Source organism: Panthera uncia, chromosome E1 (genome assembly GCF_023721935.1).
Source record: "Panthera uncia isolate 11264 chromosome E1, Puncia_PCG_1.0, whole genome shotgun sequence".
In the NCBI taxonomy this organism is placed as follows: Eukaryota; Metazoa; Chordata; class Mammalia; order Carnivora; family Felidae; genus Panthera; species Panthera uncia.
In genome coordinates, this window is record NC_064814.1 from 58,967,707 (window position 1) to 58,992,907 (window position 25,201).

Sequence of the window (25,201 nt, forward strand, 5' to 3'; positions counted from 1 at the left end):
TGAGGGGCATGTTGGCTCACTGCTCCTGGGATTCCATGACTGTCTCAGCCTCATTCTCAAAACCCAGAGAATCTTGGGTGGAGACAGACAGTTCAGGCGGAGAGGAGGTGTCAGGCTCTGGAGGCCGGTCTGCCAGGGCCTAGCATAGGATTTGGACAGTCAGCACTTGGCCCCCTTGGGGCCAGAACCTGGCACCAGAAGGGCAAGGGGCTAGCCACATTCTGGGGGAGGAACCTCCTAGCCCCTTCTCCTCCCAGACCCCTGAGGGCAGAGCCCCAGGGAAAAGGCCCCTCAGAGGGCTTGCTACTGCCCTAAGGTGGATTTCCCTTTACCCAAGGGTCCCGAGGCTTCAGCCCAGCGGGCAGAAGCTGCGGGGGAGGGCGCCCTGCGGCTCTCAAGTGCTAGCTGTGTCCTGCCTCTGGTAACCAGCTGTCAGATGAGCCCAGAGCGCTGGGAGCCCCCCACCCCCGGTTTGTTTGCCTGCCCTAAGGGGAGAAGTGAGGGCGCAGCAGGCCAGGTGGCATCTCCGGCTGAGAAGGGACAGAAACCCAGGGTGCCCACCCCATGCAGTCCCACTGCCTCAGCGCCCCCTTCTCGGGCAATCCCCTCGTCCCAGGCCCAGAGGCCGTCCAGTGAGGGTCACTGGGCAAGAAGCAGGGCGGGGTGGGGGGGGGCGGTGTACAAGCGGGAAAACGACAGGATCCCGCCTCACCCAGACCCACCGCCTCACAGAGGTGGCCACGGAGTGAGGTCGCAGGGCCTGGGGCAGGGCGGGAGCTGCACGCACCGGACGGACGCGAGCCCACCCGGAGCACCTATAGGGCAGTGCCCGCGCCTCGTGACCCCGCCCCAGGGCGGCCGGCTCATTTGCATGCCCCCGCCCCAGCGCGGCCATTGGCGGCGGCGTGGGGAGGCCGGGCCTGAGTGGCTGCGGGCTGTGGGGCGCGGGGGCGGGGCTGCGGGGAGCCTGGCGCCCGCGATGCCGCCGCCGTCGCCGCCGCCGCCGCCGCGGGACGGGTTCGGGTCCGTGTCGCGCTCGGCGGGCGCGGGGAGCAGAGCGGCCCGGGGCGCGGCGGCTGCAGCGGGAGCTCCCTGAGCGCCCGCCCGCCATGTCCAGGAAGAAGACCCCCAAGAGGAAGGGGGCCAGCGGGCCCGCTGCCTCCGCGCTGCCTGCGGCCGACGGGTCCCGGCCGGCGCGCCCAGGGACTGCACGCCCCGGCCCCCAGGCGCGGCCCAACGGACCCCCGCAGCCCGGCCGGCCCTCGCTTGGCGGCGGCGACTTCTACGACGTCGCCTTCAAGGTGAGCCGGCCCCCGCCCCAGGCGAGCGCAGCAGGTGGCGCTCCGCCGGAGCCGAGCCGGGAGAGGTCGGGGAGGGGATGCAGGGCCCCGCGGACCCTCGGCGGGGAGCCCGCCGGAGCGGCATCCAGCAGCTGGCACGGTGCATGGCATACACACACAGCCTTCAGACCCGGATTTCAGATACCCAACAGCTGGCAAGGTCTGCCCCCTAACGCCACAGCTGGCAGGGCTGGACAAAGGTCCCAGACCTGGCAGGTGCTCCGTCCCGGGTCCCGAATGACACCGCCCCCGCCCCCGCCCCCGCCCCCGCCCCCGCGCGGGGCCCAGTCTCACCATTTCCCATATGCTGCCTTCCGCACCCCCAGGGTCTGTGGGGCTTCTGTTTTTGGAGGACGGGGGAGATTAAGAAGAGGTTTGCCAGTTGGGTAGGGAGCACTAGAGCCTTCTTCAGCCCTCGGCAGGAGCCTGTGAATCGTGGAGGGGTTGTCAGGACTGTCTTTGGGTTTGGAGCCTTGGGCAGCAGGCTGGGGGAGGGGAGGAGGGGGGAGACCTGACTGCCCCTCCTGCTCCACAGACCTGACCCAGGCCCCTTGTCACACCAAGATCTGACTCCCATGTGGCAAATTCCTCCAGAGTCTTACTGGGATGGGAAGAAGCCCCTGGCACAGAGACCCCTGCAGGCCTTTCAGAAGGTCTCCAGCTACCAATCCCCAGACTCGGCTCCCCACCAAGCCCCACATGCTTTCCTTCCAGATCAAGCATGATGTCCAGGGTCTGGGGGTGGGTTGGGTAGGACCCTGGATGGAGGCAGCTGCCCCCACTCCTCACTGGTTGAATTGGGCCACTGTTCAAGAGGGGACAGAACCTTCTGGAGGTGGGAGCCTGGAGGTCTAGGCTGGCAGCCACCATAGCTGCTATGTCTCCCCCAAGTCCTGCCGAACCTGTGAGCCTGAGACCGGTTCCTCCACTCCTGGCCAGGCCAGCGCAGGGAAGGCCAGACACCCTTCTGGGTGGGCCAGCACCTTGGTCCCCTCTGTCCCTAACACCTCTGACCCTCCTGTTCGCCCCAGGTCATGCTGGTGGGGGACTCAGGCGTGGGGAAGACCTGCTTACTCGTGCGCTTCAAGGACGGGGCTTTCCTGGCAGGGACCTTCATCTCCACTGTGGGCATCGACTTCCGGGTGAGAGTGGAAGCTCACGTCCTAAGCACTGAGCTGGCCCAGCCATGCCCTGGGCCCCTGACACCAGCTCACTGGGCTCTCGCAACCCCCCTGGGCAGCTGGTTTCTCTGTTACCCCAGTGACAGCAACAGGCTCATAGGGTGGAGCTCGAGCTCCTGTGTGGACCACCTGGCTCTCAGGGCCCAGGTGGTTGAGGTGGGCTGCCTTACCCACCAAACTACACCTCCTGACCCCCTAAGGGTCCTGAAGACAGGTGAGGGCTGCATCTGACTGAAGCGGGGAGAGCACCCCTGTGCCTGGAGCTACCTTCTGTGCCTCAGGGTAGGTGGGCCGTGGTGCCTTCCCACCCCCCGGGTGATGGCTGAGAGAGGACACTCAAGGCCCATGTTCACTTGGAAGGCGAACATCACTGTCCTTCTGTACAGAGGTGCCAGGAAGCCTGCCAAAGGACCTAGGAAGACAGGTGGTGTGGAGCACGTACCCCCTCTGGGAGCAGGGGCGGGTCCCTGCCCTTGGGTGAGGAGGCTCACGGGAAGTGCTGCCGCCTGGCTGTTCCCCCCCCCTTCGAGAGCCCCCTCCCAGGTTGCCCCCAGCGGGAGTGGTGTCCTGGGGTCTTCTGGGGGGAAGGGAAGTGCCCCTGGACTTCAACTCCCTCTCATTTCCCCCCACCTGGCACCTTTAGCAGCCTGTGGAGTCAGCAGGCGACGTTGAGGGCTGCAGCCTTAGGCCTGGAGGGTGGCAGCATTCCAGCCCCCACCTCGAGTCACCAGTCTAAATTCTTGCCTTGCCAAGGTGCTGGTGTGTTCTAGACAAATCCCAAATTTGCATTTTTTCTCACCCTTTAATTAGACCCAGTTGGTGGGAGGCTGGGAGGGAGGCCCATTCTGGGAACAGGAAAGGGGGCTCCTCCCAGTCTGGGGAGCCATGGGTTACCCTGCTTGAGAGTCCAGGTCCCCTCAAGTCTTCTGAGATGAAGTAAGGGTTCAGGTGCCGAAAGGGGGCAGCTCTGACCCTGGACAGATGGTCCTTGGCCTGTTTTGGGCCCATCTCCCCCCTTCTCACCTCCCTCTTGGCTCTGGGGCAGGTGGCGAGGGAGGTGAGGCTGTTCGGTTCACACCCCTGTTCAGAGTGCCAGTGAAGGCAGGGTGTCCTTCCCAGCCCCCCCTTCCCCCCCCCCCCCCCCCCCCCCCGCCTCAGCCCAGCAGATGGCTGTGCCATTGGTTCCTTGGAGACCCAGAAGCACCCTGACAGCAGGAGCTTGGGGAAGAGGGGGGCGGTGGTGTTCCAGCTGCCAGGGGCCCCCACCCCCACCACAGCAGATGGGAACCGTGGGGTTGGGTCTTTCCCTGCTGCCACTAGCCCTGCACCGGGAAGGTCCGGCTAGGAATCTCTACCGGCCAGCAAACATTTAACGAGCACCCACTGTGTACCAGGCAGTTTCAGGCTCTGTGGTTACTGCGCTGGGACCTGCCCTCAGGGGGGCTGCGGCTCTTAAACTAGGAAGTTGGCTATGGCTAGGCACAGGGGGGAAGTGGGCAGCCGGGCTGGGCTGGAGGGGTGCTGGCAGAGGGAAGGGAGTGGGGGGAGGCGGGAGCAACAGGACTCAGAGACTGACCAGGTGGGTGGTGTAAGTCACCTTCAAGGGCAGGGAGCTGGTGGAGCAGGTGCTGGGCCTCCAGGGTGGGAGTGGGCTACCAGGAGGGGCTCACCAGGGGGAGGTGCAGGAGGCGCGGTGAGGGGGGAAGCTGCGAGCTCCCCACCGGAGGGCAGCACTGTTCTAGCTGTTGGTTGCTGGACCAGGCTGGTTGTTATTTCAGAACAAAGTTCTGGATGTGGATGGCATGAAGGTGAAGCTGCAGGTGAGTGGCGTGGGGAGCAGCGGGGGTCAGAGGGTCGAGGGCGGTGAGCACCCGGGAGGAACTGGCAGCCCTGTGCCTGTCACTCCAGATCTGGGACACAGCTGGCCAGGAGCGGTTCCGGAGCGTCACCCACGCCTACTACCGCGATGCTCATGGTGAGCTTGTGGGTGGGGGATGCCAGTCCCGGGGAGTCAGAGGCTGTGCCCTCGCGGGTGTCAGGTTTCCCCGGCTTCTGCAGGGAGGAGGGTGCCCTGGGCAGGAGCATGGCAGGAAGTGTGGAGGCTGTGATGCGTGTGGGTGTGGGTGACAGGAAGCTGTGGTGGGCCCTGGAGGTGTCCTCACTCGTCCTCTGCCCCCAGCACTGCTGCTGCTCTATGATGTCACCAACAAGGCCTCCTTTGACAATATCCAGGTCAGTGGTTTCCCTCCTGGTGGTGGTGGCAGGAACAGGCCGTGATGGCATTAGGGTCCCAGGGGGCTAAGGACCCTACCGACTGCAGGGAGACGGCCCCTCTGGTGGCTCAGGTGGAGTGTGAGCTGAAGGGAGTCTGAGGACCTTCCAGCTCTGTCAGTCCAACACCTTGGGTAAGGTGCTTGTCGAGGGTGCCTCAACAGGACCCAGGGACCTGGATTTCTGGGCCTTCCTATTAGCCAGAGCCCAACAGGCACCCCAAGCAGTGAGGCCTGGAGGGGCAAGGGGCGAGCAGAGTGCCAGCCTCCAGCCTGGTCTCAGCTCTTCCCCCACAGGCCTGGCTGACGGAGATCCAGGATTACGCCCAACAGGACGTGGTGCTCATGCTGCTGGGGAACAAGGTGGGCACCCCAGCCCATGCTCTCCACCGTGGCTCTGTATGGGGGCAGGGGTGGTAGGGTAAGCCCTGGGCCAGCTCTCACCAAGACCCACCCCCCATGCCAGGTGGACTCTGCCCAGGAGCGTGTGGTGAAAAGGGAGGATGGGGAGAAGTTGGCTAAGGTGAGCCGGGGTGGGGTGGGTGTCCGGGGAGCGTCCCTGGGGTTGCAGGGCCTGGGCTATCTCCACCAGGCTGCCACCTGGCTGGCAGCAGCTGTTTGCAGGAGTACGGGCTGCCCTTCATGGAGACCAGCGCCAAGACAGGCCTCAACGTAGACTTGGCCTTCACAGCCGTAGCAAAGTAAGTGCTGGTAGTCATCAGGAAGATCCTCCAGACCCCAGGGTCTGAATCTCTCTGTTGGTGGAGGAAGCTGTCCCATGGTCCCCTCTGCCCCACAGGGAGTTGAAGCAGCGCTCCATGAAGGTCCCCAGTGAGCCTCGCTTCCGGCTGCACGACTACATCAAGAGGGAGGGCCGAGGGGCCTCCTGCTGCAGACCCTGAACCTGACTGGGCACTGCCCCTGCACATCCTCTGGGAGGCCCCTGCAAGGCTGGACAGAGGGTCACCTGGCAGTCAACTCGAGGGCGGCTGTTTCTGGGACTCCCAGACAGAGCCTCGTCTTTCCCTAGAGCCTCAGTTCCAACAGGCTTCGCAGAGCCAGTGGGTCTGCAGCCCCTGACTCAGGGCCTTGCCCCCAAGGCCTTGATGGAGAAGCAACGGCTTCCCGTACAGGAGACACCCCACAATGTACAGCCCATGCGGGGAGCCTGGTCTTGCTGCCACGGCACTCTGCTGCCCTCTCCTGGACGCGCCCAGCTTCAAGGCTGGACCCCGGTGCCAGCGCCACGTGTCCAGTGCCTAACCCCTCAAAAGCCATGTCTTCAGCGGCACCCGCTGCCCAGGCAGGGAAAGGCCGGACTCCTGTCCGTGCCTGGGGCAGAGGGCTTCGCTGCACATCCAATCATGCATCTGTGCCCCAAGGACCAAAGCTGCCAGCCCACACACTCAGAGACTCTGGTTCAAACATCAGCAGGGTCTTCCTCTCGTGTTGCCTGGAGGACGCCAAGTTTGCGGCTTTCTAATACACGAACGGCATGTGGGAAATCAGAAACCGTCAGGGAAACTAGATCTGCCAGCCCAGCTGAGGCCTGTGCAGAGTGAGGTCAAGCCAGGAGGCTGGCAGTGTGCTCCAGCTCATAGGTCTTTAGCTTAAGAGTCTTTGTTTTCAGTCCTGGTGAATAAAGTTGTGTTTTCTGGACTGCCGGTCTCTTCTGTTACAAGAAATCCCCTTCTTGTGCCCTCGGCAAAGTACGGGTTGAAGACAACGCTAAGAGGGTAGTACCCTCAACTAGGGCTGCTGTCCAGGGAGCACGGGGAACCTAGGTGGTTGGGTGGTTCATGTCCACTTCCCTCTGCAAGACCCAACGAAACAGAAAACAGTGCTCTGTGGCCGGTGAGAAGGAAGAGTTCCTCACCTGCTTAAGACAAAGACCTCCGCTCCGCCCCGGGATTTCTGCTCTTACAGGCAAAAAACCGAGAAGGCATCCCAATAGTTGAAAGGTCACCGTGTGAACATCCATCTTTCTCTACCCTTTCCCAAGACAGCCACGGAACGAGCCAGTCCTCCCGCGGAGTCCTCTGGGGAGCAAACGCGTGCGAAAATAAAAACACTTGCGCTCCCATCAACTCACCACCTCTGCTTTATTGTTAAGCGCCGCAGATACGGACGTGGACTCCCGCCTTACCACCAGGCCCCGGGCTGACGTTCATTTACGTCCACGGTCTCCAACCACGTCACCGACCGCCCTAAAAGTCAGACACACAGAGCCGAAATGTAGACAGAAGCCCGCTACCCCGATTTTTTTGGAGATGTTTTCACACCGGCCCCTCCTGTCAAGGGGGCGCACCCTGAAGCCTCAGTCTTGCAAAATAATCAGACTGCACATGCAGTTTTCATACGAGGTGTCAGAAACGAAAGCAATTCATCACAGGCTCCAAGCTGCAGAGGGGAAACCAAGCCCGGCCCAGGCTTACCTGCGGAGAGAAGTCGGTCTGGAGTCGCACCTTCCCAACAGAAAGGGACGGGTGGGGGGGGGGGGGGCGGAGCAAGGAACGCTTACAACGCTGAAGACAGAGGCGGAGCCCCGGCGGAAGATGGCCCTGGAGGACCCCTCAGCCCCATTCGGGGCCCAGATCCTCCCCTAACGTGGACTCACAGCGTCCGCAGAGACAAACGCCCACGGCCGCCACTGGATTCCCAAAAGAAAGCACGCGCCCGAGGCTGAAGCTTTTATAGAAAGTGCCCCACCTCTGCGATTGGGCAATCATGCCGGAAGTACCCGCCCCCGGTCTCTTGGACCAGACTTGCGAAGCTTCTCCTTTTAGCAGAGGCCTTGGAACTTAACTGTGAGCGACAGATGCACGGAACCAATCAGACTCCGATCTGCAACATAGAGTGATTCTGAAGCTGCCAATCCCGCCCCGCGACGTCGGAGCCGCCGGAATTCGTAGTTTCTGGAGAGCCGCGCGTGAGGCGGGGACCCAGGCATTGAGAGACGGGGAACTACAAGTCCCGGCGGGCCTAGCGCCTCAGCGCTTCCGGCTCGCGCGTCCGGTCTGTCTCCCGGCCAGCGGCCGCGGGGGCACGATGAAGCGGGAGGGTATCGCTGCCGCTCCCGGGCGGCCGCGGGCGGGTGAGTGTCCGCGCGGCGCGCCCGGCCTGGGGCTCGCGCCTCGGGGCCGCGCGGCAGGCGCTTCGGGGTCCGCGGAGGCGTCGGGCCTGGGGGGGCGGGGCCGACACGGGCCGGGGTCTCGGCGTCTGTCCGTCGCTTGCCCCATTGCCCCATTCTCCCCTTCTTTATTCATTCCTTTTTCTTGCGTTCGTTGAGCGCCGCCGGGGTCCCAGTTCTCGTAGGCTCTTCTGCAGCTTTTCTCAGCCCGGCCGCTGTTGACACTTCTCGCCGATCCTTCTCTGCTGTGCTTTGTAGGATGTTGAGTAGCATCCCTGGTCCCCACCCACTAGATGCCAGTAACCTCTCCCACCCCCGCGTCTTGACAACCCAAAATGCCTGCAGACACCGCCAAACGTCTCCTGGGGGACAAAATCCTCCCCCAACCCCACACACCCCGGCTTGAGAACCGGCCATCTAGAGCGGGGAGGGATTGACAGTACACACAGAATCCTAAAGAGTTGTGATAGGTGCTATGAGAGAAACAGGGCGCTGAGAAAGAGTACGGGGCGCTCTCGAGTGGCTTGGGGAGGGGGGAGGTGCCTACAGCAAGCAGCTTGTCTTGGGAAGTTGCTGGAAGAGCATGCCAGGCAGAGGGAGCAAGGTGTGCAAAGGCCCAGAGCAAGAAAGGGCTTGGTGCGCCAGTGAGTGCTGGCAGAGGGGTGAGAGGCCTAGTCCACGGGGCCACACCAGAGTGCATGGTGGAGGGATTGTATTGTGCTTGCAAGGAAGGCTGTTGGAGGATTCGAGCACAGGAGAGCCAGCATCAGATCCAAGGCCGGTAAAGAGCCCCTGGTTGTGTGTAGAGGGGGTGGGAGACGAGGCTGCCTGGCTGTTCCGGCCTCGTTGCCTTGAACAAGTCCAGGGCATTCAGCTGGAGCCGAGGCTGCGATTGTGCTGGATCCCACCCTGCTTTGGCAGGACAGGGGTGGAGGGTAGGGCTGGGGATTCCACCCTGCTTTGCTGCCTCCCTTGCCTAGAGCTCCAAGCTGCCCAGACTGTTCACCCTTCTCCCCATCCCTCACACCCCTTCCCGTGCACACACAGGCCCCCTCTCCTGAGGGCTGCCCACCCCTTGGCCTTTGCCAAGCGTGTGACCTCCCTCTTCCTCATTCCTTCTCTTTGGGCCTCTCCCTTCCCACACCCCTTCCCCGCAAGCCTGTGCGGCAGGCAGGCACTACCTCTCTGTCATACATCCCTACTTGCGTCGCTCTGGGCATTCACGTTTCTCCGGAATCCCTGGTCTCTGTGTGTCAAGGTTCCTGCATGTTATAGCTGCACTAGCCCCAGGAAGCCAGAAGCTCCCTCTCAGGGGAAGCAGGGATCCTGGCAACCTGGCTGAGGGAGGTAACCAGCTGGGAAGGAGGGGATGTCTTCCTTCCTGAGGGGTCCCTGTGGAGCAACCCCCACTGTGGCTGTGTGTCACACACAACATTTCTGGAGATGAATGGGAAAGATCACAGTCTGAGGTACTGACTTTGCTGGGACAGGAATCCACAGAAAAGGGTCTTTGGCAGCTCGAATGGGGCTTACTAATACTCCCGAGCCTCTGTCTACCTCTCCTACCAGGCCCCCTAGCTTCTCAAGGTCAGACTCACGTTCAGCCGTCACCACGTGCCCTCTCACCCTCACAGGGACTGGCATGCAGCGGGTGCGAACCTTGGCCGGCCGGCCAGCTGCAAAATAGGAGTTTGGGAAATGGGAGAGATGTGGTTGAAGGGCCTGACCTGTTTGGATGGCTCCAGGCGGCCTGGGCTCTGCGGTGTGGTGCTCCTCGGCACGGCTTGGTGTGTGGCTGGCTTTGGTGCACCATGGGCTCCTCGGTTTGCTGGCACAACAGGGCTTTGGTTGGCCGCGGCGTGACCCCTTGTGGGCTCTAAGTCCTGGGGTGGCCTCCCGGCCTCTACTCTTGACTCTCGAAGAGGGGCTGCTGTCGGTGGAGCCCTCACTGTTGCCCCGCCTCTCGCAGCTCCTTTCAGATGGGAGTGCATCCACTCTGTTTAACGAGTGAGAAATCTGAGGCCCCGGAGGGCAAGCAGCTTGCCCAAAGTCACGCAACTGTTACGTGGCAGAGGTGGGATTTGAACCCAGGTCTGAGTCCAGCATTTGTGGCCTGACCGTCGTGCTGTCCATAAGGAACACTTGGAGGGGTCAGTATAAGCACATAAGTGAAGTGTGCCAGCATATGCCCAGCCTTGGGAGGGGTCAGCAGGACATAACTTGCTCCGAACTTGGGTCCCCATTGGCCTGGCCTTGCTGTTGGGTCGGCCCCTAGGACTCTACCGGGCCATCTGGCTGGCTTATGCAGGAGGTACCCGCGTAGAGGGGCCCGAACCCCTCAGCTTTCAGTAGATGCCCCAGGCCGTCCCCCGTGTGCTGGCCCTTCCACAGAAGAAATTCGGTTGCTCCTTGGAGGGACATGGGGTCAGGTGGGGCAGAGGAGGGAGAAAGCGGTCCTGGAGTCCAGTGCTGAGGTCACATGGAGACCTGGTACTCGGCTATCCCCCGGGGAAGGAGCACCCTCACGGAAACCGGGACTGAAGGAATGTGCCAGAAAGACTGTAGTACCACAGCCTGGGCTGAAAGGGCATGGAATGGACAGTGGAGCGGGCTGGTGCATGTCTGCATGTCCAGGCCGGGCTCCCGGCTGGGACTTTGTGCACACTCCCCAAGCTTCTGTAGGGAACCAAGAAAGAGGAAGTCAGGGAGGCGGAAACAGCCAGGGCGGCCTGGAGGTGTAGCCCGGGCCCGAGGTGTCCCTGGGCTCTTGGGCAGAGGCCCAGGACCTGTCTCCACAAGTTTAGACTCACTGATTTTTTTTTTTCTTAAGTTTGATTTATTTAAGTAATCTCTCCACCCTACGTGGGGCTCGAACTCTCGACCACAAGATCAAGAGTCGCGCGCCCTTCCAACTAAGCCAGCCGGCTGACCTTAGACTCACTGATTTAAGACAGCCCGGGACTTGCTTCCCCCTTGTGCCTCTGCAGCCTGGGTTGGCCCAGACGCTGAGTTGGAGGAAGGGTGTGGGCAGGTAAAAGTGGCCCCTACGGCTAGGTGCTCAGAGAGGAGGCCAAACACCACCTTTTTCCAGAATACTCTCTCCCTGCTCTGGATCTGGGCAGCCCCTTCCTCTGGGAAGCTCTCTAGGAGCCCCCCAGGCTGTGTCAGGTGTACACCTCCCTCCAGCAGAGGGACCCATGGGTGCTGGAGAGGCTGGGTGGGGAGTGCGAGGACACAGCCTTGGGGAGAGGAGGCCACAACGGGTGTCCAGTCTGGCAACCTTGAGGCCACCCTTTAGGAACTGTGGGCACAGAGGGAAGGATGGAAGGTGAGGGCAGAGTCCAGGGCTGGGTGCTCGGAGGGAAGGGAGGCCGGGCAGGCCTCAAACCTGGGCCTGCTGAGGTGCTTAGGGGGAGCCCTGACGTCACACCCTGCCTATCTGGGATGGAAAAGACGTGCTAAGGGGACATCAGGGAACTGCTGGGAGAGGTGTATATGGCTTTGCTATGGCAACCCAGCCTGTTTCCATAGGATTTGGCAGTCCTGCGTGGGCTTGGGCCAGGGGGCCAGCGGGGGCTGACCCAGGGGCTGGGTGGTCCATGGGTGATACCAGGGGCTGCATCTGGAGCTCTGGCTGCAGTCTGGTGGCCACCCACAGCTCTGTGCCAGGCAGGGCTGAGGTGTCCTGGCCACCCATGCTCACCCTGGGGCAGTCACCACTAAATGTGGGCCTGATGGTGCTTCCAGGGCCAGCCTACCCCCATTGCTGGCTCAGCACATGCTGCTGAGGGGACCCCACCACGCCCACTCCTCGAAGGACCTGCTTCTGGCCATCCCACTGTCGTCCACCCCCCCCACCCCCCGCCCCCGTCCCACTCCAGCATTTACAGCCTACACTACCCACTCTGCTGGCTGCCAGCCACAGGGACCACAGTGGGGGATCTTTGTCCCACATTCCCAAGGGTGAGGGCCTAGCAGACCCCATTGGCCTCCCTCCAGGGGGTGGGGTGGGGAGGGGTTCCCAAGGGAGCTGGCCTGCTCTCTGGTGTAGGCTGCCCAGAGAATGGGGCTGGTGGGGGGCTTTCCTGAAGAGGGGCTGGGGCATTATAGGTGGATCTTCGTTCCCTTGTCGGGCAAGGAGTGTGCCCCAGGGGCCCTTTGGACATGGACTTGGGTGGACAGAGATCCCTGGGCCTTGACCCTAGGCTCAAGCAGGGGAGCTGGTTTTGCACTGACCCCGGGCACCTTGGGTACCACTCTCCCACCAGCCTCACCTGAAGCCCCATCTCCAGCAGGACCTGTGTGCGGTTTTTTCTCTTTAAGAGATACGGTCCTTGTGTCCCTCGCCTGGGCTCTGCGGAGGCACCTGGAGCAGGCAGGGTGGGGGGGACTCGGCTGGGGAGGGAAGGGGAGCTGTGCCTGGCAGGCTCAGCCCATAGCTTTTCCCAGTATGGGAGTGTCCAGTTGTCGAGCTGACAACTCCCTGTCCGCCTGCATACAGGCCTGGTGCGGGGTGGTGAGGAGGCCTACCCCTGGGGGGCGGGGGCATACCCCCCCCCCCGGACAGCTGGGCCCAGCGGGGTGGGGGGCGTACGCAGCTGTGCTGTTGTTTCTGGGGTTTGGGCCCACAGAGCTGGGAGACACCGGCGAAGACTTATTGCAAAATGCAGCCCCTGGGGGAGCGGGGCTGAAGGCTCAGGGCATCTTGCTCAATTCCAGGATGCTTAGTTAGGGTAGGGTCTGATCGTTGTGATCTGGGGGTGCACAGCTGGGGGAGGCGGTGGCTGCAGCCCAGCAACCCCCCCCTCCCCCCGCCTCGGGTCCCTGGCTGGGAGTGCAGGCCAAACCATGTAAATGGGGAAGCAGTTACTTCCCTCCTTCCCTGGCTCCACTCTGCTCTCTGGCCAGTCTGTACATCCCCCCCCCCCCCCACCCCCGGGTTGTGTGTCTGCCGGCCTGGCCGCTATTGGCTGTCAGGGGACTTTCCAGCCGATTTGCATGTTGCCCTGCATGCCTTTCTGTTTACTTCACTTCAGAGTGAGGGAGAGCCAGACGCCTGCTCCCTCAGACTGAGCAGCAGGCACACAGGCCCCACGGGGGCTGGCGTGCTGGCCGCCGTCCTGGGGGGAGTCCCTGCTGGGGTCCCGGCTGCCTGGACCACGGGAGCCGCTCGCTGGAGCCAGCCGTTGGCCGCCGGGCCTCGGGAGCTTGCGGCAGAGGGAGCAGATGAATTGTAAAATCCAGGTCAGTGTGGGCCGGCTGCCTCCCCGTGACCCACCCCCAGCCTCCTCCTGGCACGCCCCGTGGTGCCCAGGCGGGAGCCGACCTTGGGTTTCCCAAAAGGTGAGTCCTGGAGCTCCTACGTCACCCCAGCCGGGGCGTCCTTGCTGCAAGCAGGGTGGCCCCAGGATTTCCTGCTTAGCGTGGAGACCAGCAGCGGCACTGGAGGTGAGGCTTCTGGACCCACCACAGCCACACCTCCACCAAGGGCCTGGTACTGCCCACTCTCGGGAGTCCCTGCCTCTCCCCCATGAGGACAAGCCACCGGAGAGCCTGGTCTGGGACTTAACAGCCAAGTCTCTCGAGTCACAGCAGGGGGAGTGATGGGCAGGAGGGGGAGGCTTTGGCCAACATCTTGGGGTCCCCCCATCCCCTGGTCTACCTGGACCCCCAGGGCGCTGAGAGCATCGGTGGCGGTGCCTTGTGGCAGGGCCAAGTGTGGGGACTGACAGCCACCGCACCGAGGCCCGAGTCTAGAAGACTGGGGGCGGGGGGGCGGTGGCATTGCAGGTGGTATTCAAAGGGGCAGGTGGGAGGGAAGATGGGGGAGCTGTGACAGCTCAGCAGCGCAGCATGGGAACACACGGCTCGGGAGCCAGCCCCTCCCCGTAGACCCCTAGGTTGGGTTGGAGGACCACCGAGTGGCTGTGGCGTGTGTGAGGCAGACACGGCCAGATGGCTCAGCAGCCCCTCCACCCGGAGCCCCCTCAGTTGTGGGGGGCCTTCACAGCGCAGGGTGGGCCCCAGCCTGCATGTGCCCTTGCGCCCCACGGGAGCGGGACGTGCCGGCCTCCCCGGGAGTTCCCGACACTCGTTCTGCTGGCCCGGTCTAGCAGCAGGTGATGAGCCCGCGCTGTGGCCTCCCAGGGGTCTCCTGGGGAGAGAGCTCACGTGTGCTCCTCCTCGCGGGGAGCCTGGCCTAAAGCTGGGGCCTCGCGGCTACAGCTGACTCCGGGTGGGAGATAGGGACCCTGCCGTGGACGCTGACCCCAGGAGGGCCCCGGGGAAGGTGGGCGTCGCCCTGGCAGTGGGGTGGCTTCCCCAGGCTATCCACGATCGGGGCTGCAGGCTGGTCCCCTTTCCTCTCTAATGGCCAGGCCCCTCGTCTTGGGTGGAGTGGGGTGGGGGGAGTAATTCTTGCAGGCCCAGGATGATACCCACTGTGCCTTCTCCCCACCACCTCAGCCTGTGAGTCCTGAGTAGACAGTTGGACCTGCACAAGGTCTGGGATCAGGACTCTCATCTCCTCCCCCTGCCCCAAAGGGGCTTTATCTGCGTGATGAGGCTCTGAGGGGCTGGGCCCCAGGTACATCACCGACAGGTCGTCTGGGGTGTGGCCAGCGTCCTTCCATCCTGAGGACCGGGACTGTCCTACCTGGTAGGAAGCAGGCACACAGCTTGATCCCGCCCCAGGTGCCACACCACAGCCCAGTCTTGGCTCCAGGGACACTTGCCCTCAGACCCAGAGGTTCGGGCAGAGCACAGTGGGGGCTTCCGCCTCTGGGGCGGAGCTGGTGGCGTTTCCAAAAGCCTGAGCCTTGAAGGAAGGTAAAGCTGAGTGCCAGCTGCCTGCCTGCCCCCAGGGCCTCCTCCCTTCCTTGGGCCTGTGCACACCTGGGATGGGAGGAGGGAAAGAGACTTTGCCCGCATGGACCCGCCCTTGTTGGCACTGGCGGTGGAGAGGCCAAAGTGTGCCTGGAGCGGACCAGCCAGAGCAGGCCTGGCCGCATGGGTCAGCGCCGGCCAATCTGACGAGTCCGGGCCACCGTCCCCACCACCGTTGTGCTCCCCCCTCAGGAGACGCTGCCCGTGGACCCTAGATGCCTCTCTAGAGCATGAGCTCGGGCAAGAGCGCCCGCTACAACCGCTTCTCCGGGGGGCCCGCCAACCTTCCCACTGCCGACGTCGCCGCCGGGGTAAGCGGGAACCTCACGGGGAAGGGTCTCCCCCTCATGCTCACCTCGTGTGCCGGGGTCCCCGCAGAGCCTCCAGAGCAGTCCCCTCCCTACGTGGAGGGCCTGTGCCGCGTGTGTCCGCGTGAGCTCACGCGTGCACGTGACCATGGTGCTATGAAAGCGCGTCGGTGCCCGTCCACGTGTGTGTACACATCCTCGCTGGGGGTCGATGCCAAGTCTCATCTGTTCTCTGTCCAGACCAGAATGGAAACGACCTTCGGGCCTGCCTTTTCGGCTGTCACCACCATCACAAAAGGTGAGCCAGCCTGTGAGCCCAGGCCAGGGCGGGTTGGGCAGAATCTGGGCGTCCCTTACTCCCACTGGGGTCTGCGGGCACGTCCTGGTGGGGCAGGAGGGGGCATCGGTGTCGGCCCTAGGCTGCCTGCCGCCCCCCGCCTCTGCTGCCGCATCCTTCTCCCCCCCCCCCCCCCAACCCCGGGCATCCCAACACCTCCGTCCCGGGGCCTCACCCGTTACCTCTGGGGAGGGCGGCCCCACCTTCCCTGTCCCTCGTCCTAGTGTCCTCTGGTTCATCCCCGCCCTGGGCTCCTAGCAGCCTCCGGGAGGTCGGGACTGGGGGCCATGCTGGACACGTGTAGGTGGTAAGAAGTGCTCGCGGTGTCCTTTCTCCAGACCGGTTCCAACCCCGGGGCCGTGTGTTTGAGGAGGTTGTGAGGGGCTAACAGCCCGGGGCACTACCTCCTTCCCTGAGTCGTGAGGGTGTGTTGCCTCTCTTGTCAGGGCTGGGGGTTCAGGGATGGACTTTGTTCCTTTGCCTTTTTGGTACTCTGCTCCTCGTAGGTGAAGCCGATTTTTAATTGCTTTTCCGGGGTTCCCTCTCGACGCACTCAGCCGTGAGGCCACAGGACCACTGTGCGCACGTGCTCACACTGGCCCCTCTGCCCCAGGGTGGCTCAATCAGATGCTCCAAAAGTGCCCCTTTTCCTTCTTAGATGTTCCGTCCTGAGAATAAATAAACGTCTCCCCTAATACAAGCACCCAGGTCACTGTTCCTCAACGCCTCATTTACTCTTAGAAGCTGCAGGGGCCCCCGTCACGGTAGTCCCGTGCTCCTGGATCAGACAGTGATGGGAGTCTGTCTCCCTCTCGCCCTACCCAGCAACCCCATCGGTGGCAGGGATGGGTCAGGACTGGGTATGAACAGTCACCTCACCCGGCCCCTCTCACAGATGGGGAAACTGAGGCCCAGTGACAGGGGAGCTGCTTAAAGCCCGACTCATGAATCCATGCCTTTGGGGCTGGTTGTGATGTCTGGGTTTGGGTGGGCCTGAGGCCGGTGGGGCCACTCCAGGGCTTCTGGCTTCCCCATGGACTCCTGACCAACGCCTTCCCTGGAGTGGGCTGAGAAGGCCCGAGGGTGGTTCCACGTTCTGGCCAGGGGAACAGCTGGGAGACAAGCAGACCCAAACAGCGGGCTGCCTGTCAGTCCCCACCACACACCGGCCCGGGGGCCTCCGGCCTCTGTCCCTGTCTCCTCCTCTGGGCACTGAGGACATCAGAGGACCCGCCCACTGGCAGGGTTACCTTGAGGGCCAAGCAAGATGACATCCCACCTCGTGCCAGGCACCCTCCAGATTAATCACTCAGACGTTGGGCTCTTGCCTCAGCTGGGCACAGGGCAGCCCCAGGGTCAGACCGCTGGCACCTTGTAGAGTCAGAGAGATGATCCCTCCACCCCACCTTCGGCCTGCCTTGGGAATGCGACTGTGACTGTCGGGGGCTCCGGAGCTCCAGGCACAGAGGATAGGCCCTGGAGACCACCTGAGCCGGGCTGGCCCCAGGCTGTGCCCTCCCTCCCCACCTGCCCGGCCCTGGAGGGGGCTGAGGATGCAGCCGGGTGGCTCCCAGCTGCCCACGAGCCCAGCCCCAGCCAAGTGGCCCTCAGATCAAGAAGGAGGACTCGGGAGAGGGTGGGGGGCAAGGAGACTTCCCAGAGGGGATTAGCCCCCTGTCCGGCCCAGCCCCTGTCCCCACCGGGCCCGTCCCTCCAGGGAGCCCACTTCCCGCCACGGGGGGCCAGCCGTGCCCCTCCAGATCACACTCGTGGCAACCCCGCCCTCTCTTCTTGGCAGCCGATGGGACCAGCACGTACAAACAGCACCGCAGGACACCGTCTTCTTCTAGCACCCTCGCCTACTCACCGCGGGACGAGGAGGATAGCATGGTAGGTCTGTGCCATGGCCACTTCTCTCCCCACGGCCTCCGGCCATGCCGTCCTTCCCCAGGGCCAGGTCCCAGGGGTAGCTGAAGGGGAGGCTCCACCCCGAGGCACGCCCTGAGCTCCGGTCTGCGGGCTACGGTGGGTTGGTGAGACAGAGGGCCGGTATGTCGACGTCGTGAGGCCTAAGCGCCCGTGGCAGGACTTTGTGGAGGAGGAAGGAGCCGTGGGGCCGGAGGGTGCAGAGCCTGCGAGCTGGGGCGAAGCGCATTCAGCTCCGTCTTGAAGGCCATGGGAGCCACAGAAGGTTCAGGCGTGTGGGTAACGGATCACATTTCCGCTTTTAAAGTTGTCTGCTGTTGAGTAGAGGATTGGAGGGTGGGCTGGTGGGTGGAGGCGGGACCCCTGAGCAGGTGGCTGGAAGCAGGGTGGCCGGAGCTGGGGGATAATAACGGGCCTGCGAGGGCTGTGCTGACAGGGAGAGCCAGAGAACCTCCTGCCGCTGGCTCTGCGGAGTGAGGAAGGGGCTGGGGTGGAGTCGAGGCCGGCTGCCAGTGCCCACCCAGGCTGTGCGGCCAGGGTCACAGCGGCTGTCCCCTGCCTGCCTGGCCACTGGACCGTGTCGCTGGGCTCTGGGCCTGTCAGAAGCAAGGAGCTGCCCTGGCCGAGGGGGTGGCTCGGGCCCTCCTGCCGCTCACCGCTGCAGAGCCTCGCTTTCTGCTTCCCCTCGCGGATTCTCGGGATTCTCGCCAGTGTGGTGGCCCCACGGACTCCAGCTGGTTCTCCTGTCCTCCCAGCCTCCAGGACCCGAGTCTTCTCATGCCGGGCTGCTAGGCCTTCGTTTCCTATTTAATACTGAGGGAAACAGTGTTTTTTTAATTACTTGAATGCGCTGTGTGCCAGGCGCTACACTAGGCCTTCTCTAAGCACAAAGCAGGCACCTTGCACCCCACTCCCTGGCTCCGCCTGCCTCGGCCTCCATGACCTCTGACTCACCCATGGCTGCCCGGGAGGGGATTTTCCCCAGAGTGGCCGGGACCAGGAGGAAGCCCGTGGGCTGGGTGGGGAGCAGTGGCTCTTACAGGATCTTTACTGGGGGTTTCTAGGCCAAGGCGGGGGGGAGGGGACGGTTTCCCCACCCAGGCTCCCCCAGATCCCCATCTTCCGTGACTCAGGCAGAGGCAGGCACCCATGGCTCTTCCTCCCTCTGAGGATCTTGGCCAGGGTTCAGTGGGGAGGTCCCTGCCTTCCCTGGGAGCCTCAGTGGCCCGGCCCCGTGTCCCCAGCCAGGGAAGCCAGACGGGCAGCCAAACCCAAGGGGATGTGGAGCCCCCAGCCTCTGCCGGCCTTCCCTTCCTCTGGCAGTCCGGGCGTGGAGGCCGGCCCGGGACTGGCTGATGGAGGTGCCCTGTGTGCAGCCCGCATTCCCTCACGGGAAGCAGGAAGCAGGCCAGGCGAGCGTGTCCTTCTGGAATTGAATAGCAGGAAGTGTCTCCATTTACACAAAGAAAGCTGGCAGACGGGAGCGGGTGGCCCAGCCACAGGGCCGGGACCGCTGGGCCGGCGGGGGGCCCGGGCGCCCCATCGGCTCCCTGGGCACAGGCGGCGGCTCTGCGGGCTGAGGGGGCCCCGGCCTCCCCACCGGCTGACGGGCCCGCCTGTCCCTGTGCGCCGCAGCCCCCCATCAGCACCCCACGCCGCTCCGACTCGGCCATCTCCGTCCGCTCCCTGCACTCGGAGTCCAGCATGTCCCTGCGCTCCACGTTCTCGCTGCCCGAGGAGGAGGAGGAGCCGGTAGGTGTGTCCGCCCAGCAGGCGGCCCCTCGAGGGGCGGAAGGTCTGGCCTACGCGCCCCCCACCCCCCCCCTCCCGTGGGCTGCCCGGGGTCCAGCTTTGGGAAGTGAGGGCGGCGCCCGAGTGGGGTCTTCGAGTCTCCATCACCGCTAGAGAAGCAGGTGCGCACGGCCAAGGGCGCGGCTGGAGGGGTCCTCCCTGCTTCGGTCCTCTCACGCTCAGGCCCTGCCCCGGGCCTCCGCCGCAGGCCCTTCTCGGCCGCTACCCGCCCCCGCCCCCGCCCCCCACCGCCGTCTGCGCCCCGGCGGCCCCCCCTCACCCTGCCCTGCCCGGTTCTAGGAGCCCCTGGTGTTTGCTGAGCAGCCGTCGGTGAAGCTGTGCTGCCAGCTGTGCTGCAGCGTGTTCAAGGACCCCGTGATCACCACGTGCGGGGTGAGGCCACCCCTCCCTTCCTGACACGTGCGCCACCACGGGGCCCGGCGTGGCCGCCCCGGGGCTGCCCTCTTCGGTGGGCACGGGGTGGGGGCGGCTCTGTGTCCATGCCCCAAGCCCACCCGTTGTCTCCACAGCACACTTTCTGCCGAAGATGCGCCTTGAAGTCAGGTAGGGCCCCCCTTCCCCAGACCCAGGTCCAGCTGACCTCATTACCCCGCTTGGGAAGGGTCCCTCCGGAGAGGTCCCAGCCCAGGCCCAGCACTGATCATGCCCTCGGCACATGGTGGCTTCTCCCTCGCCCTGCCCCCAGCGCCTCTGCCACGGGGCGCTCAGGCCGGGCTCCGGACCTTGATGGGCGAAGCGGTGAGACCCGCATCTCGGGCCTCCTGGCCTCAGCACCAGCTGTTTCCAGCAAGAGTGCCTTGGCCATCAGGGCCCCCCGCCTCACCCTCTCAGGCCTGGGCACCTGGGCCCCTGGGCCCGGGGCTAGTTCGTCTCCAGGCTCTGCCCCAGGTCCCTCTGCCCTGTTCCCAGACTCCTGAGTCAGCTCAGAGGCCTCTGGTCCCTCCTACTCACCCAGTGGTCACCCTTGGTGGCCCAGCTGTGCCCCCATCCAGATTCGGGCATGGCAGTGGGACAGGTAGATGGGTGCATCAGGGCCCAGACAGAGGCTCGGTGCGGCCAGCCTGAGGAGCCCGTTCCGGGCCTGCCACACTGGGACTTACCAGGGAACAGCCCGCCCCCAGCGCAGCCTGGTCGCAGCACTCAGAGCAGAGCTGCCGGGGCAGGGACAGCCAGGTGGACGGTGAGGTCAGCACGCCCTCCCCTCCAGAGAAGTGCCCCGTGGACCACGCCAAGCTGACGGTGGTGGTGAACAACATCGCGGTGGCCGAGCAGATCGGGGAGCTGTTCATCCACTGCAGGCACGGCTGCCGGGCAGCGGGGGCCGGGAAGCCTGCCGTCTTTGAGGTGGATCCCCGAGGGTGCCCCTTCACCATCAAGCTCAGCGCTCGGAAGTAAGTGCTGTCCTCGGCCCCCGCCCCCCACCCCTCCCAGGGGTGCTGAGAGCCGGTGCCTCTGGGGACTGACGCCTGCCTCCCAAAGGGACCACGAGGGCAGCTGTGACTACAGGCCTGTGCGGTGCCCCAACAACCCCAGCTGCCCGCCCCTCCTCAAGATGAACCTGGAGGCCCACCTCAAGGAGTGTGAGCACATCAAGTGTCCCCACTCCAAGTACGGGTGAGTGGGCGGGGGTGGGCATGTGGGCTGCCCCCGGCCAGTGGGCGGGCAGGGCGGGGGCGGCGGGGCCTCCGGGCTGGCATTCACAGTCCCTCCTTCAGCGAACCCTTGTTGAGATCTGCTTGTGTGCTGGGCGCTGGGGAGACAGCCAGGGTCCTGGGGAGACGGACCTTAGCGGGAGCCTCACCGTCGGCTATGTAATCACAAACTGAGGTACAGGTGCCGTGAAGGAGAGGCCTGAGCCCCACAGGAACGCAGAGGGGTCAGAGTGGTCGGCGAGCTGGGAGGTCAGGGAAGGGGGGTTCCCCGAGAACTGATGCATGTGTGGGTGTGAGCCACAGACTAGCATGAGGGCTTCGGGCGGCTGGACCATCATGAGTGGGGTAGAGAGCAGGGGGCGGTGGGAGGGGGGGAAGAGGCAGGAGCCGGGAGGCTGTCGAAGGGTGCGGAAGAGCCCTTAAGGAGCTTTGGGAGCAGAAGGACTAGATTTCCTCCCAAAGTGGCCTGATGGGTGCTGAGTGGGAGCAGGATGGACGGGTGGGCAGCAGGTGGGAGGTGGGGGGAGGGGGGGGGGGGGGGGCGGGGGCAGTGCCTCACTGGGCAGGCAGGTGGGCAGGGCAGCCATCCTGTGTCTCCAGGTGCACATTCATCGGGAACCAGGACACGTATGAGACACACCTGGAGACCTGCCGCTTCGAGGGCCTGAAGGAGTTCCTGCAGCAGACGGACGACCGCTTCCACGAGATGCATGTGGCGCTGGCCCAGAAGGACCAGGAGATCGCCTTCCTGCGCTCCATGCTGGGCAAGCTCTCGGAGAAGATTGACCAGCTGGAGAAGAGCCTGGAGCTCAAGTTCGGTGAGGGCGCGGCCCAGAAGGCAGGGGTGTGGCCTCTCCTCCCGGTCCCTGACACCCTCTTCCTTGCCACTCAGACGTCCTGGACGAAAACCAGAGCAAGCTCAGCGAGGACCTCATGGAGTTCCGGAGGGATGCGTCCATGTTGAACGTGAGTGGGAGGGGGCCACGTGTGAGGTGGGGGTGGGGGTGGGGGGGGACGCAGGACCGGCCCTCGGCCTAGGCCCCAACAGGAGGCTTGCCCCCCTCCCCGCCACCCCGCTGTCAGGGTTCAGTGTCTGTGCTGGGGGAGGCGGCTGCTGCCGCGTGGGGGCAGGGGGACCGCGGACCCACAGCCAGCATGCCCTCTATTCTTGGTCTTGGCAGGATGAGCTGTCCCACATCAACGCGCGGCTGAACACAGGCATCCTCGGATGTGAGTACGGGCCTGCCGCTGCCCCCTCTGCTGCCCCTGGGCGCCCCCGGGCCCTCACCAGCTCCTCCCGTCTCCGCAGCCTATGACCCACAACAGATCTTCAAGTGCAAAGGAACCTTTGTGGGCCACCAGGGCCCCGTCTGGTGTCTGTGTGTCTACTCCATGGGGGACCTGCTCTTCAGTGGCTCCTCTGACAAGACCATCAAGGTGAGTGGGGTCTTGCCCAGGGAGGTGGTCTACAGCCTGGTGGCGGCAGGGGGCGGGGGGGCAATGGGCACTGCCTGCCAAGCTGTGCCAGCTCTGGCCTGCCTGCGCCCACCTTCCCTCCACATTCCCACCATGCTGCCCCCTGGCGTTGGGCTGACCCTCCTGGGACCCAGCCTGACCGTGGCCCCTGCAGGTGTGGGATACGTGTACCACCTACAAGTGCCAGAAGACGCTAGAAGGCCACGACGGCATTGTGCTGGCGCTCTGTATCCAGGGGTGAGTGCGGGCATGCATGGTACCCACGTGGAGCCGGGGACGGGAGACGCCCTGCTCCCCCCACGGGCCACATGTGTCCTCAGCTGGCTGTGTCTACCTCTCCTGCGGGGCACCCTCATCCTTGAGCAGGGCTGGATGGCTGAGTGGTGGCACGCAGGCCCCCACGTTCACAGTGTGTGGCCCCGGAGCTGGGGCGCCTCGGGGAGGTAGGAACTCAGCCGTCGCTCGGCTGGCCTGTAGCCAGAGCCTCAGGCACAGCTTGTGGACAGGACCACAGAGTAGCCTGCCCAGCTCCCCCCTCGCCCGAGAAGGGTAGCCCCTCTCGACCTTCTCTCCTGTCTCGTGTCATGGGACTTCATGTTGTGGGCAGGAGAGGGAGAGACGTGCGTTCCCGGAAAGCAGCAGCTTGGCCGTCGGCAGCGCTAACAGGGGTAGTTACCTCACAGCTTGCTGTCGGACGCTTGCCAGGCAGGCGGCGGGGTCAGGCTTCTACCCCCAAGGTTCCCTCGCCGGAACAGGAAGACGGAGGGCTCGGGGCAGCAGGAGGAACCCGGCCGAGCTGCCGGTTCCTGGTGGCTTCCCGGTGGCTGGTGCTCCCTTGGCCTGGCGAGGCCACACCAGCGAGGACGGTGGCTTCTCCTGCCCTGACCCCTTGGCTCCGCTCCCCCAGGTGCAAGCTCTACAGCGGCTCAGCGGACTGCACCATCATCGTGAGTGGGGCCGCGGCAGGTGGGTGGGAGGGGCCTGGGCCGCACCGGCTTCCGGGGGCCCCAGGCCCGCCGCGCCACCACGACCCGAGGCTTCCTGTCGTCCTTCCCGCCAGGTGTGGGACATCCAGAACCTGCAGAAGGTGAACACGATCCGGGCCCACGACAACCCCGTGTGCACGCTGGTCTCCTCACACAACATGCTCTTCAGCGGCTCCCTGAAGGCCATCAAGGTCAGGCTGGCCTCGCGTGTGCACATGTGGGGCGGCGGGCTACCGGACCCCCGCGCCCCAGCCTGCATCCGTGGCCGTCCCCACAGGTCTGGGATATCGTGGGCACTGAACTGAAGCTGAAGAAGGAGCTCACGGGCCTCAACCACTGGGTGCGGGCGCTGGTGGCTGCCCAGAGCTACCTGTACAGCGGCTCCTACCAGACAATCAAGGTGCGTCCGCACGCGCTTCGCGTGGGAAGACCCCTCACTAGGCTAGACCCCCGGGCCGGCACTGCCCAGGCCAGCCCCGGGGGCTCCGTCTGCCCTGCCCCCATGCCGCCGGGTTGGGGAGACCCTCACACACATCCTGGGTGATGAGCGGGCTGCTTAGCGTCCAGAGGCCCTGAGGGGAAGGTGTCGGGCCTGGGACCGACGGGCTCGAGCTTGTCCGTAGATCTGGGACATCCGGACCCTCGACTGCATCCACGTCCTGCAGACATCTGGCGGCAGCGTCTACTCTATCGCTGTGACGAATCACCACATTGTCTGTGGCACCTACGAGAACCTCATCCACGTAAGGCGGGCACCTAGGGGCAGGGCCTGCTTCCGGGGCGCTGTCCTCTCCGGAGCCTGTGGCTCTGACCTGCCTGGGCCATTCCTTCAGGTGTGGGACATTGAGTCCAAGGAGCAGGTGCGGACCCTGACAGGCCACGTTGGCACTGTGTATGCCCTGGCGGTCATCTCAACGCCAGACCAGACCAAAGTCTTCAGCGCGTCCTATGACCGGTCTCTCAGGGTGCGTGCGGACCTAGTGATGGTGGGAGGTTCACGGTGGGCGGTTGGGCCCAGGTGGGCAGGCCCTCATGTCCCGTGTGCCCCCAGGTCTGGAGCATGGACAACATGATCTGCACGCAGACTCTGCTGCGTCACCAGGGCAGTGTGACCGCACTGGCCGTGTCCCGGGGCCGGCTCTTCTCGGGAGCTGTGGACAGCACTGTGAAGGTCAGTGCCTCGGCTCAGGCCTTCCAAAGGGGCTGCGTGTGTGGAGCAGGGGGCGGGGGGGCGAGGAGCTAGAAGCCTTGGGTCGGTGGCACCGGAGGGCAGGTGTGGATGGCAGGTGGTGTTGGGGCGGCGTGGCCGGAGGGGCAGCTGAAACAGAGCCCTTCCTCTGCAGGTTTGGACTTGCTAACAGAATCCAGACCAGTCTTGGCTTCCTCTGGGACCTCCCTAGGCCTGTCCCAACCGGGCTGGCCACATGAGGGGTCTCAAGGGGCGCTCACTGCCTGCCCTGCGGGGACAGACCGACAGGTTCACCTGGCCAGGCAGTGCCCTCCCCACCCTGTGCCCGGCGAGCCTCCCTCTGCTTGGTCCTGTGATCGTCGCCGCCAAGACAGTGCCCAGCCCCTCCCGCTGGGTGCCAGGTACGATGCTCGCCCGGCCCACCCTCCATCCCTGCCCCAGATGGACTGTGGGCCTTTTTACTCACCTTTTCTACTGTTTTTAGACTGTATATAGATTTGATTACTTCTTGATTGAAATAAAAGCTGCACAGACTGTGGCTGTGAGTGGGGATAGTCCTTGGGGTGACAGGCCACCCGGCAGTGCTGTTGTGCTGGGGCACCAGCGGCCAGTGGGAGGGAGGCTGGGGAGGAGCCACAGAAGGGCTCCTGTCAGCTCCAGGATGTGGCCCTCTTGGTGACTTCTCTTCCCTGCCAGGAGCAAGCTAGAC

General features: G+C 64.4%; 2 protein-coding genes, 1 long non-coding RNA gene and 1 other non-coding gene across 6 annotated transcripts; 2 read left to right on the forward strand and 2 right to left on the reverse strand.

Annotated features, from left to right (window-relative positions):
• Window positions 1-1,014: 1,014 nt before the first annotated feature.
• Window positions 1,015-6,450, forward strand: RAB26 (RAB26, member RAS oncogene family). The gene is made up of 9 exons (XM_049637294.1): window positions 1,015-1,301; window positions 2,372-2,482; window positions 4,300-4,341; window positions 4,430-4,496; window positions 4,701-4,753; window positions 5,089-5,154; window positions 5,258-5,314; window positions 5,416-5,492; window positions 5,591-6,450. The coding sequence occupies exons 1-9, from the start codon at window positions 1,110-1,112 to the stop codon at window positions 5,691-5,693; spliced, it is 768 nt and encodes a 255-aa protein (XP_049493251.1). The 5' UTR covers window positions 1,015-1,109; the 3' UTR covers window positions 5,694-6,450.
• LOC125927180 (uncharacterized) lies at window positions 6,435-7,475 on the reverse strand. Its single transcript, XR_007459259.1, has 3 exons — window positions 7,227-7,475; window positions 6,884-6,998; window positions 6,435-6,604 (listed from the first exon to the last, which is right to left on the reverse strand). It is a non-coding gene; the product is annotated as an uncharacterized LOC125927180 (long non-coding RNA).
• On the reverse strand, window positions 7,104-7,186 carry LOC125927724 (small nucleolar RNA SNORD60). The gene has a single exon (XR_007459411.1). It is a non-coding gene; the product is annotated as a small nucleolar RNA SNORD60 (small nucleolar RNA).
• A 299-nt stretch (window positions 7,476-7,774) lies between the features above and the next one.
• Window positions 7,775-25,030, forward strand: TRAF7 (TNF receptor associated factor 7). 3 transcript variants are annotated; one of them, XM_049637296.1, is made up of 22 exons: window positions 7,775-7,885; window positions 12,958-13,165; window positions 14,999-15,117; window positions 15,355-15,412; window positions 17,250-17,341; window positions 19,013-19,129; window positions 19,469-19,561; window positions 19,699-19,732; window positions 20,397-20,580; window positions 20,669-20,803; window positions 21,442-21,659; window positions 21,734-21,807; window positions 22,023-22,071; window positions 22,151-22,278; window positions 22,472-22,554; window positions 23,225-23,264; window positions 23,378-23,494; window positions 23,581-23,703; window positions 23,927-24,046; window positions 24,137-24,268; window positions 24,355-24,474; window positions 24,647-25,030. In XM_049637296.1, the coding sequence occupies exons 3-22, from the start codon at window positions 15,037-15,039 to the stop codon at window positions 24,659-24,661; spliced, it is 2,013 nt and encodes a 670-aa protein (XP_049493253.1). In that variant the 5' UTR covers window positions 7,775-7,885; window positions 12,958-13,165; window positions 14,999-15,036; the 3' UTR covers window positions 24,662-25,030. The 3 variants fall into 3 exon arrangements, with proteins under 3 accessions (XP_049493253.1, XP_049493252.1, XP_049493254.1); XM_049637295.1 differs by lacking the exon at window positions 12,958-13,165; XM_049637297.1 differs by lacking the exon at window positions 12,958-13,165 and having other exon boundaries at window positions 20,669-20,797.
• Window positions 25,031-25,201: the final 171 nt, after the last annotated feature.